Raw genomic sequence first — 12,280 nt, 5'->3', positions numbered from 1 at the left:
CCCTCTCTAGGCCAGGCAGATACAAGGACACATCCTCCCTGTCTCAGTTGGCTGAGACAGTCCACTAAGGGAAGTCACAGAAAGCACAGACTGGGGATCAAACCTGGGCTCTGTTGCTGGGTCCTCACCCCCAGTGTCCCTGAGCTCTGTTAGTGCCACCCAGTACTCTTCTTTCTTTCTAGATCTGGGGTGTTTTATCACATCCCTTTCTGAATAGGGTAGTGGAATGAGGTGGAAGACAGGAAAGCCAGAGAACACAGACCCTGGAGAATGAGCCTCCAGCCATCTTCTGGCTCAGTGTGGACACAGAGTCCCCAACACAGTGTGAGGATGCAGCCTCACTCCGTGTCAGTGCTGGCTCCGTGGTTCTGGGTTGACTCTGGCTTCACTGGGTGGGCACTGGAGGTGAGATAGCAGGCACATGGCAGGAGTGGGGACTTTTGAAGTCCCAAGCAGCCATTTCATTAGAACACAAACCAGGGACCATGAGGAGCATGTGGGTCACACAATAGAAATTAGATAGCAATGTGAATGAATTAGACGGATAAATTTCATCAATTTGATGGTGAGTGAAAGGTGCCAAACACATGATGATTCCTTTCATATAAACTACTCCAAGACACCAGTGTGAACTGGGAGAAGAGCACTGACAGGACAGAAGCACAAAGGGGGGACCTGGAGAGCTAATTACATGAGCTCATTCACCTGTGGAGACCAAGAGCACTGCTATACCTTACGATTTTCTGACCAAAATAGGTTGAAACACAAACTATCATTTGGTAGGTCAAAAAAGTCAAATACCAGTAATTTTATATGGTTCAATCTACTATACTTTAATACAAGTCTGATAAAAATCAATAGAATAACAAAACCAGAATTGCTGACTGCAGACCTGGTCTCCTGAGGACGGGCATCTCTGTGCTCCCTGTAACCCTCAGAGGCTCCACGCAGCTGCCCTGCTTTCACAGCCGACACCTGACGTGCCTCTGTTCGGGCTCAATGCCACACACTCCCTTCTCTGTGCCACATGCCCACACTCCTCCTCTTCAAGCTGAACTTCTGCAGCTCCACACCATACAATGTGTCGCTGAATCCCAAACGGCATCCTGCAGCGGCTGTGCCCTTGCTGGACCTGGTCCTCCACAGAGCCAGAGCCCAAGCTAGCCCTTCTGGCTGCTCAGACCCTTTGGTGGGTCTCCTGCTTCCCTGGCCAGAGGCTGCCCACAAGAGAAGGGCCCTGGTGAACCTCTCGCCCTGTAGCTTTTTGTGCTGGAAATAGTAAGTCATGAAAAGACTCCAAGAGGGAGAAAAACAGTCTTAAGAGTAATGCCACTGCAGGGGTGGGCACTGTGGTTTTCCTCAGTCGTCTGCTCCCTGGTGTGCTGGGATTACAGCAGGCCCCGCCACCCAGTGCTCAGACAGAGCTGCTCAGGCTCAGGGCCCAGGCTGCCTGCCCAAGAACACTTTCTCTTTGCAGATGCGTCTCCCCAACCAGGCCGAAATTCTCTGAGGGCAGAGCCTGTCAGGACTACCCCCTGCAGCCTCCTCTAACACAAAGCCTGAAGCAGGAGGGGTGTTTAAAAAACACTTTCTATAAAAACGGTTCCACTTGCAGAGGGTTTGGAATAATTTATATGGAGCACAGCTCCCATAAGCCAATGGCACCTGTTCTGTGGCATACATGATGAAGGGGACCCCACCAAGTAACCAGGCCTGGCAAAGAAGGGAGGCCCGCAACCCACCTAAATCCCCAGTGCCACCACTCAGTCTGGTGCAGTAGGAAATCCTTCCTTCTGTGGGAAGCATGTGACAGTGTTTGAAACACCTACAGCCAGCAGGGCAGCTGCCTGCCCACTGACCCTAAGACAAAGATGGCAGCTGTGGACCCACAGATGATGGAGAGAGGAAGGCGGAAGGAGGTGACTGAGAAGGAAGTAAGCCAGCATACACTTGTTCTGATCTGCTGTCTGTCCACAAAGGACAGGCTTAAGGGGCCAAGGACCCTAACCCTCACCACATGGGAGGCAAAGGAACCAGGAGGCCTGGCATCTCTGCAGAGCAAAAGGAGCACTGAGATGTCAGCCCAGGAAACAGCCTATCCTGCATGTGGCTTCTGCCACCCAGGGGACCTTCAGCAGGCAAGGGAACAATATGCTTGTGCAGCACATAGCTGTGGAGCAATGAGCTAGCGATGACGGCACCAGCTTCCAGGCCCTACCTGCTCGGGAGGTCGGCTTCAGCTCCAGGCTCTCCTGATCAGTGGCATCCAGGATCCTGTACCTGCTTTTCCTCTTGGGTTTTCCTTTTTGCCTAAAACACACAATTCCCATCTGCTCAGGAAAGAGGTTCTCTTGAGGCTCAGGACAAGGGCCAGTGCATGCAGGGTGTCCCCGTGGGGGTGGCTCTCCTCACTTTGCAGCCAGTGAAGGTGGTAACTGTAATTTGTTCCTCATAAAATGTTCCTCACAGCCTTGGGAAGGCAAGGGAGCTGTGTGGCCTTGTCACTCCACAGATCAACAAGGACCACTGGTGAAAACGCACAGAAAAGGAACCTGACTAGCAGTGTGGGCGGAGGGAGCAGCATGTCTCCTGGTTAACTGAGCTGGCTCATGGTGGTTGTCTCAGGCTGTGGGATTTTTTAAATTCTTTTAACTTTCTAAGTCCTACATGAGGTAACATTGTGGGATAAATCCCAGCCCTGTCACTTACTGCTTCTCAGTCAGGTGACATGATTTTCTGAACCTAAGTTTCCTTATTCATAAAACAAGAAAAGGCTGCTATGGTTATAAAAAAGATATTACCTACCAAATGTCATAACACAGTAAACACAAAAATTATACTAATAATGAAAAACATATAATAAATGTAACTATGAAATGTTGTAAGGCTATATAAAACGAAGAAACCTAGACCACTCATCATCGAAAATCCAAGTCTACAATTGTGTGAAATCAGACATACATATAATTCTCAACTAGGGAGGATGCAGAGTAAAAACTCCTGTGTTCTGGTGTAAGGCTGGGTGTGGAGCATCCAAGGACATGCACTTGGGTGGGATCTGCTCCACTCTCCCCTACCCCAGGGTTCTGAGGTTGCAGATCTCCACAGTGGCAGTCTCCCCACCTGACCAAAGGCAAGTGCACCTGCCCTCAGCAGGGTTTGAGGGTGAGGAACTTTCTGCACAGACCTTGAGTGACCCAAACCCCTCCAACCATGACTGTGGTTCTTCCATGTGGAAGGTACCAAATGACAAGCCCCCCAAATGAGTTTCAAAGGAGAATCCATCCTACCTCTTACAACAACAGATTGTGGTCCAAGACAGGATCCCCAAGGCAACAACAATAACAAAGGTAGCAATGATAACGTACAACACACTCCACTCTGCCAAAAAAATCAAAATAGTGAGGGCTGGGAAGAGACAGCCTGGAAAGCAGAAATGAGTTGTCCCCCGTGGGCTTTCAACTGTACACATGGAAAGGCAAGACCCTGGAATCCAGGACAGCTGCATGCTTCCGAAAGGCCCCTGCATCCCAGGCCCTGCTCCATGAGTGCCCTGAGGTCCTGCAGTAGTGTGCAGGCACAGAGCTCTACATGACGAACTGCAGGCTTCCATCAGGCGACAGCATGCATGTGCTCCAAAAGGACATGGGCTGCCGTGTGCAGCTGGTCCGACATAAGCCTCATTCTTCTTCCGTGAGTACTCCAGTTTTATTTTTCCCCCCCTAATACTGAGGGTTGAACCTAGAGGCACCCTACCACTAAGCTACATCTCTAGCTCTTTTTATTTTTTATTCTGAGACAGGATCTCACTAAGTTTCCCAGTCTGGCCTCAACCTTGCTATCCTCCTGCCTTAACCTCCCAAGATGCTAGGATTACAGGCATATACACTATGCCCAGATTTTCCACTAAAGTTCAGCAAGTGTGAAGAAAAAGGGAAAAGCCCCCTACAAACAGAAAACACAAGAGTTCTTTCCTCGCCTGCTCTTCTTCTCAGAAACACCTGACCCTTGGTGCAGATCCACACTACAGCCAAAGCAACCAATTTGGGCTACATAGACTCACCACAATTGCTGTCTCCATCTCTCAGCTGCACCTTGATGAAATTCTCCATCCAAAAAGGGTCACAGATACATTTTTTGGTGAATGAATCACAGTGGCCATGCTCAGAACAGTTCAGTTGACATGCTGAAGGTGGCAGGAGAGGGAAAACATTGACAGTCAGAGCCCAGGGGACAACCAACACCCAGCATGCAGGCTGTGAAGACACTCAGGCAAGGCCTGCTCAGTGCCGTGTGGTGCCATTTCCTGCAGCCCAGACCCAGGAGCTTTCCCAGCATGGCTGGGGCACGCTGCACGAGACAGGGGTCACCAAGGCCCCCAGAGACAGCTCCAGTTGGTCTTCCTTGTTCTGTAAGAGACTGTTCATCTTTTGTGTCCCATACACCCCCTTCTCAGAACAATAAAACCAATAGGACAATATATATAGTATTACAAAGGAAATAGTTATAGTGAATATGGTTTTTTTTTTTTTTTAATATTTATTTATTTATTTATTTTAGTTTTCGGCGGACACAACATCTTTGTTTGTATGTGGTGCTGAGGATCGAACCCGGGCCGCACGCATACCAGGCGAGCGTGCTACGGCTTGAGCCACATCCCCAGCCCCAATAAATATGGTTTTGAAATACTTAAGAACACAAATTTTCAAAATAAAGTGCCTTTATTAAACATTAAGTAATAAGATGTATTACTGGGTCTAATTACTATTGTAATGTTGAAGTAGTGATGAGTAAAAATGGTACTCTGTCATGTAATGTGATAGGAGATGATTTGTGATTTCTGCTGCCTTCAGACACAGGTGCTGCTAACAGTGCCCACCTGTGCAACTGAGGGAGAGCATGAATTTCAACCTGAGGATAGTGAAAATAAAGATGTAATTTTTTCACTCAAGCTTGCAGCCTCCCTGCACACCACCTTAGGCACATGGGCATGGGGCACAAGGTAAGGACCCCTAGGTGAATGGGGACTCCTTGCCATAATGGTGGTGAAGGAAAACAACTGAAAGTTCCCACAGAAAGGAGATGAGCACAGCCGGGAGGAGGAAAGCTGCGGAGGGGCAGGCTCTCATCCCGTCCGGTCCCGGGATTACTCACTGACAGTGTTGATCTCCAGGGCTCCGAATATAAGGAAGTCTGCTTTTTGCTTTCGCAGCTCACTCTTGAGCATTGCTGCCACCTCGTGGCCTTTGAAGATCTGGTGCGGAGGCTCATTCTGAACAAAAAATACCATCTTGGTGCTGCGGAGACATGTGACAGTATGATGAACATGAGGGATCCACCAGGCAGCAGGAGCTAGCACTAATTACTAAGCACCTTCTGCTGTGCCCAACACTGCTGAGGATCACATGCATTCTGTCACAGAAAGGTGTTATCAGTGCCATCTTCATTTCTCAAGAGGACAACTATGGGGCTCAGAGGGGTTGAGTAACTTGCCCAAGGTCACACAGTTAATTATGACAGAGCCAGATCCTCACCCTGTCATGTCTGAACTCCAAAGCCTATACTTTAACAATGCCCCAACTAACAGGATCACCCATTTCAAACAGGTAACATGAGGAAGAGAAGATTGGGGGTTTGGTCATGGCAATATACCTGTCGGCAGCCTTTCACACCCGACAGTGGTGCTGCTGGGTTTGTGGCTTGGTTACTGATTAAACCAACCACGGTGCTTTATAAAATGTAAACTGTTGGAAAGTATCAAAGATTATCCACAGGCCCCAAAAGCCAAAACAACTGTTACTATAACAGCAAAAATAAGATGGTGTGGCTGGTACAAACACTGTTACTCCATGCCCAGAATCTCTTTGCTTTCTGAGTGTCAATTTCTATTCAAGATGAACCATGTCTGAACCCGTATATGGGTAACACAAATTCTGTTCTCTGTGTCTTAGCCTTTGTTTTTAAAAATTTTTTTTTAGTTGTACATAGACACATTATCTTTAATTAATTAATTAATTAGTTTGTTTGTTTATTTATTTATTTTTAATGTGATGCTGAGGATCAAACCCAGTGCCTCACACGTGCTAGGCAAGCTCTCTGCCACTGAGTCACAACCCCAGCCTTAGCCTTAATTTTTGATAGTATGCTTCTTGAACTCCATAAATCAAACCTTCCATAATCAGTGGGTCACACTGTGTTAAACCCAAGATACTGACCCCCTCAGCATGTAGGTTGGCTAGGAGGACCCAGGTATCCCATAGGCCCTGGACCAGTTGCTGCCAGTATAAACAGCCTTTATATTTTTCCCAAGGTGTCAGTGCAGACACTCATCATTTTGTATGCATGAAATAACATAAATTTTGGGAAGAACCATCATCAACTAAAAGCTTGCTACACAGTGAGAATAACAATGAAGTCTTGCAGATTCCAAAATCAAGAAAACACACCTTAAAAGATATATATGGTCCATTTCCCATTATTTTCTCCCAGTTACCTACTCTATACTTACAGCTTCGATTTCTGCTGAAATGCTAATAATCCTCACATCTTTATCTCCGTTCCCCACAGGACCAATAGTGACCACTCTATACCTGCAAATGCTTGCAAGAATATCTACTCCAGATCTCTCGGGAACCTTGAACCCAGCATGTCTCGAAATAAACTCATGGTAAAAACCATTCATTGAATGCTATGTTAGGGATTTATGTAAATATCATGTTATTCAATCTTCAATATCAATCTTATAAAACAGGTACTAGCATTTTCACAGGTGATAAAGAGGTTCCGAGAGGTGAAGTGGCCTGTGCACATCAGGGCTCACACTGGTGCGCAGGGGCTATAACACCCCACTCCCCAAGCACATGCTCCTCCTAAATTCTCAACTCAGTCAACCTAGTCCAAGCCAGGAACCCAGAGAAATCCAGATGCCTCTCTCTTCCCTGTGCCCCATATGCAGTGATGGCAAGTCAAAGCACACTCACCAACAATGCTGTTCCTAGCACTGTGGCTAAAACCTTTCCTCACTGCTTCTACCCACCAAATTCCCACCAACTTGGATTTTGCCTTATTGCTACTCTTGGTGGCTGAGCATACCAAGAAGAGGAGAAGGATGAAAAAAGAAGAAGAAAGAAGAAGGAATAATAATAACGAAGGAAGGAGTGAAAGAGTGAGTCCTAATCAAACTGCCTCTAGTTTACATAGTCTACCCTGACTGCACATCAGATCCTGGGACGCTTTTAAACCTTAGGAGTCCAAGTCCCACTCCAGCGAATGCTCCTCTCCAGGAATGAGGCTTGGGCAATGTACCTTCATAAAGTTCCAGGTCATTCTTGTGCTCAGCCAGAAGTGGGAAGCACTGCTCTCCCCTCACGTCTCTAACTCGGACCGAGACCCCAGTGCTGCTCAAAGCTGGCACCCTCTGCAGAGCTGCTCCAGACTTTCCCCGTTCCCCTGCCTCCCACCTCACTCTCCCCTCCACTAGGCAGATGGCCCTGCCCCTGCCACAGACAAAACATGAGACTTGGCATCAACACTCCAATTTCCCACTACAGTACCTCCCCTTCCTCCACTTCCTCCGGATCTACCACACCAGTCCCCTCCACTCACCTCCATCACCCCCTTTTCCTCAGCACTTTGCCCTCAATAGATATAGAAGTTCCAGGAATTACTGTCTTGAAAAGGTCTATTTTCATCCCATCCCCCATAGGACTTCCAGCATCAGCTTCTGCAGAGGTTTCCTATTTAGAAGCTCTACCTCAGACTGGGACACCTCCCTCTACTGTCACTGGCGCTGTGGGGAGCACACCCACCCCCAGCTGTTCCACATTATCACTGCACCACCAGCCTCCGAAGCTACAGTAGCCCCCAATGCCAGACTGTACCTCAACTTCCAGCAGATCACTGTCACCTGGCTTCCTCCTACCTCCCTGGCTATTCTTTTGAGTTCCTCTGCTGCCTCGACTTCCTCTGCCTCTTCCTTAAATACCAGTGTTCTCTAGAATTCTGTCCTTGCCCTCTTGTCACGCCCCGGTGTGACTCATCCATCCTCATGGTTTGACTTCTGCCTAGACACTGGTGACCCCGGCTCTCCTTCCACCCTGACTTCCTGCCTATACTTAGGACCATATGGAACATCTCCCCATGTAGCCCATAAGACACCCCAAATTCAATAGTCAAAGTGGGTTCCTCCTTCCTCCCTAGCCTCAGTTAATGGCCTGAACCATCCATCCAGACCTCCAAGCCAAAAGCATCCCACAGATCCTCCATCTCCTAGGACCCCCAAGGCCTGCTAGTTTGCCTCTGCTGTCTTTTCATTTGTCTCTGCTTCCACCACTGAATTCAGGGTCACCACCTTTTCACTGGGCTAGTCCAGAAGGCCTCTGATTAGCCTCCCAGGCTCTGTCTCTTTTCATTGTAGTTTAACCTCCACCCTACTGATTTGACTTTTTAAAAAAATCTAAATATGTTATATCCTTGCTTTAACAGCAAACAAAACCCCACACACATAAAACAAACTACTTGGGTTCTCCCACCCAAACTATCACACTCAACTCCTTCTCAGGCTCCACAGGCAGCCCTTCTTTGACCATATCCTGGGGCCCACTACACTCTGAACCAAATGACTTCTTCCAGAAGAAACCCGGCACTTTCCCACCTCAAGGTCACGATTCATGGTGCTCCTCTCTTCTGAACTTCCTTCTAGTTTTCCTGTGCTGGTCAAAGCATGTTCTACTTCTGGAAAATCTTTGGGCTCTCCTGGAATTCTCCAGAATGGACTGCCCTTGCCTCTGAGTTCCCTGATAGCTCATATTGTGTCAAATCTGCCCCATATTAAGATGAGATATTTACTTGGTTACCTCCTTTCCCAGATTGTAGCCTGCAAAGTAAAGGGCCCCCCTCAGACCTTATTGTGCCCTAGCAACTGGCTGCTATGTAGTACAGAGCATGCGACCTGTGCCAGAAAACAGCTCATTAATGAGATGGACACCATGAGTGGTTCCTGATTAGAGAGCCCACCCTTCTCCATCTACCCCCTGATCTTTCCTTTTCTCCCCCCAATCATTGCCCAGCTACCTCTGCTCCGTGTACGGCTGAATCTTTTGCACAATGATGTCGGAATCCAGCACCCCCAGGAGGACCCCAATCTGGCGGATGAACATCCCCTTCAGCCTCTCAGTTAGCTGACTGACGTTGACATCCAAGATGATCTCCACCAGGTTGTTTTTCCTGGGATCTGGAAAGCATGTGGATTGGTCATGGCTTTGGAAGTAGAGAGTTAACACAGACCTGCCACTGTGCATTTGCTTAGTCACAGGAGGGGAAGTAGTGACAGCATTTAGTCAGTGGTAAGGGATGACAGCAAATTCCTCACAAGGCAATCTGGGGCTGGCGTGGAAAGCTTTATACCAACCTGAGAATGGCCACATGTGTGCTGGGGGCAAGGCTACGCAGGGAGGCAAAGGCTTAGTGAAGGGACAGGGGAGGAAAGTACACTGCAGTGTCCCTATGGCACTGCTGAGCTCTCCAGGCCAAGCGGGGAGCCTGCCGTCTCTCCTGACCCCATCTTACTTTCAGTGACTTGCTGTACTTTATGACAACAGGAGGAAAAATGTTCATCTCAGTCTCACTGGTTATTTTCAATAATGTGAATGCATCCATCTCTATAGGTTTAAATACATGAAAAATAAAGAAAATCCAGGTAGCTGAGAAGGAAGGATTTCCTTAGAGCAACCCCACAGCTACACTGTCTTTTTACAAGTCCAGAACTGAAAGACTACCACACTTTACTTCTGAACATGTCCTAAAGACTATTCCACATTTACAAGTTAAAGTGAATTGTTCAGAATACCTTATTCACAAACACTTAGATGCACCATTTGCCTGTTCTGATCTGACTTGGAACACAGAAGAAACTCTATGGTGTCTTGGCTGTTGTCCTTCCCAGAGGCAGGACAAGGCCTGGAAGACTTCCCAAGATCCCTTCCCATCTGAGACATCCATGCATGAGCTTGACCTAGGCAAGAGTAGGCTTAAAGTTAATACCTGCTCATCAAAAGCCCCGGGACTTACAAAGCTCTGCCCCACCTCCACATTCAGTTCCACCAAATTAGTCTCAAAACAAAACAAAAATGTGGTTCTATTTAAGAAGGAAATTTTATTTCTGGAAATCTCAAAAGTATACAGGACACAAGTCACATTACCTTCCCTGAGCTGTCAGATAAAGTCTGAGGCTCAACTTGTAAAAATAGTTTTCTGCATCTGGTGCTGATGCAACATCATGACTTGAGCTACTCCTGTGCTCAGGTTCCCAGTGCACCTGAGCCCTATCTCCTCAGCCACAGAGGACAAAGTGCTGGGCCAGGGCACAAAAGCCTGGCTCTGGCACAACTGCTGTGTGACACTGAGCAAGCCTTGCCCTGTCTGAGTTTTGGTTTCTCCATCTGAGATAAGCAAGGGGAGGTCTACATTCCTGCATAGGTAGGAGGGGTACTGTCTGAATAAGAAGTTTCTAAGGATTTTTCAGCATGGGATTTCTAGACTGCTTTCCCTTTTTTTTTTTTTTTCCTTTTTTTTGGTACCAGGAATTGAAGCCAGGGGTGCTTTACCACTGAGCCACATCCTTGGCCCTTTTTTATATTTAATTTATTTAGAGACCAGGTCTCTCTGAGTTGCTTAGGGCCTCGCTGATTTGCTAAGGATGGTGTTGGACTTGGGATCCTCCTGCTTCAGTCTCCCGAGCCGCTAGGATTACAGGCATGTACCATGGCACCTGGCTCTAGACTGTTTTTCAAACTGGGCATGCCATGCTAGACAGAAAGGCATCTCAAGACATCTGGCAATTCCACTCAGTTATCACTAAGTGAACTCACCAGGCTTCACCTCCACAGTTGTCCTGTCTGTGTCACTCTCACCCTTTGCATCAGTCACTTTCAGGTGGAATGTGTAGGTTCCCTCAACCAGGTTGGAAAGAAAGAGGACAGGATGATGGTCAGAGTGATTTAACACCTCCTGTGGGGTTGAACAACACAGCTATGTTGCAGAACAAAACACCACTCCTTTCTTGGAGTCAGCTGCTGCTTTTGCCATAACGAGGCTCTATCTAGGCGGGACTGTTTCCACCTGTGTCAGTTCCTGATCCATCACAGCACTGCCACCCACAGCTACTAGGATCAAGGGACAGAAATCATTCTGTGCCACACTAGTTGCAGAGAAACTCAGAATAAGTCACTTAACCTCCCTGGATTTCGGAGAACAATCCAGGTTTGATACCACGAGCCTGTTAAAACAGACCCTGGAGTGTTGGTTTCTCCTTACCAGCTGCTACTTAAACTTTGCAGCTCCTCAGTTCCTGGCACACTTACCCCAGCTGCTGGGCTCCCTTCATCTCGAGTCCAGAGGTAGCTGACTATTCCCTTGTCATCTGAGGACTTGGAGCCATCCAGCTCTGCTGTGTTCATGGGTAAGGTAATCACCACATTCCCCAATATCTTGGCTATGGGTGGTTTGTTCATTTCTAACCAAAGATAAGTCATTGAATTAATGAGACCTTCTGGAAAAGAAGGAATGCTGCTTCATGGTACTTATGGGGAAATTAAATGAGCATCTTAAGCAGGGAGTCGTCTTAATGCCTGTCTGTGTCAGCAACCAGTAATGCAAATTTAAAGCCACCAGAGCTGCAGAAGCTCCATTCCTACCCAGAGCAGGGAACAAGTGTACTTTCTTCCTGTGGTCTCATAGCAACTTTCCTGAGAAGAAGCCACTTCCCCATCTTGGAGTTATATGATAATTGGAAACAAAGGCCCAATGAGGCTTAAAGCCTTAGGCTAGGTTTCATTCAGCTGACATCACAAATTCTTCTTTAAAATATCTTAAAATGTTATTCTCTGAATATCTTTCTCATTCCTTCCTTGGTACTTTACAGCAGAGAAAAGACAGTGACCTCTCTGTTCCTGGGCCACCAAGCAGCTTGGGTGTAACTCGGGTATAACTCAGTAGGGACTCAGCACAACAGACCACACTAGGACCACCCCTCCATGGATGGTGGGTTTTTCTACCATCAGCTGAGAGTCCCTCTTGGTCACTGTGCCTGCCAATTCAGGGCAGCTCAACCAACTCCTGCCTCACATTGGCCTCAGCTTGTGGGCTCAAAGGACAGGCGCAGGACGCTGCAGTACAGCACAGTCATTCTAAGGCCTGACAGCAGGTGTCACTGTAGTTTGCCAGAGAATCATGGAAACCCCAGGTCTTAGCAGCGAAATAAAAATGCTGAACCCTAATTCTT

The 12,280-nt window shown here is 47.6% G+C and overlaps 1 protein-coding gene across 3 annotated transcripts in view; it reads right to left on the bottom strand.

Moving 5' to 3' along the window:
- The window catches only part of Kiaa0319l (KIAA0319 like), a 111,352-nt gene that overhangs the window by 2,961 nt on the left and 96,111 nt on the right, over positions 1 to 12,280 (bottom strand). For 2 of the 3 annotated variants that reach the window (XM_015485281.2, XM_015485280.2), the window contains exons 14-20: positions 11,361 to 11,512; positions 10,869 to 11,007; positions 9,073 to 9,232; positions 5,155 to 5,297; positions 4,064 to 4,186; positions 3,291 to 3,381; positions 2,219 to 2,310 (exon numbers count right to left, since the gene is read on the bottom strand). In XM_015485281.2, the coding sequence (XP_015340767.1) occupies positions 2,219 to 2,310; positions 3,291 to 3,381; positions 4,064 to 4,186; positions 5,155 to 5,297; positions 9,073 to 9,232; positions 10,869 to 11,007; positions 11,361 to 11,512 (900 nt within the window). Of the gene's footprint in view, positions 1 to 2,218; positions 2,334 to 3,290; positions 3,382 to 4,063; positions 4,187 to 5,154; positions 5,298 to 9,072; positions 9,233 to 10,868; positions 11,008 to 11,360; positions 11,513 to 12,280 lie in introns of all 3 variants that reach the window. The other variant, XR_007352106.1, reaches the window with a different exon arrangement.

The sequence above is a fragment of the Marmota marmota genome, unplaced genomic scaffold, assembly GCF_001458135.2.
Source record: "Marmota marmota marmota unplaced genomic scaffold, marMar, whole genome shotgun sequence".
NCBI lineage: Eukaryota > Metazoa > Chordata > Mammalia > Rodentia > Sciuridae > Marmota > Marmota marmota.
The sequence above is the reverse complement of the archived record's forward strand: the minus strand, read 5'-3'. Positions and strand labels throughout refer to the sequence as shown.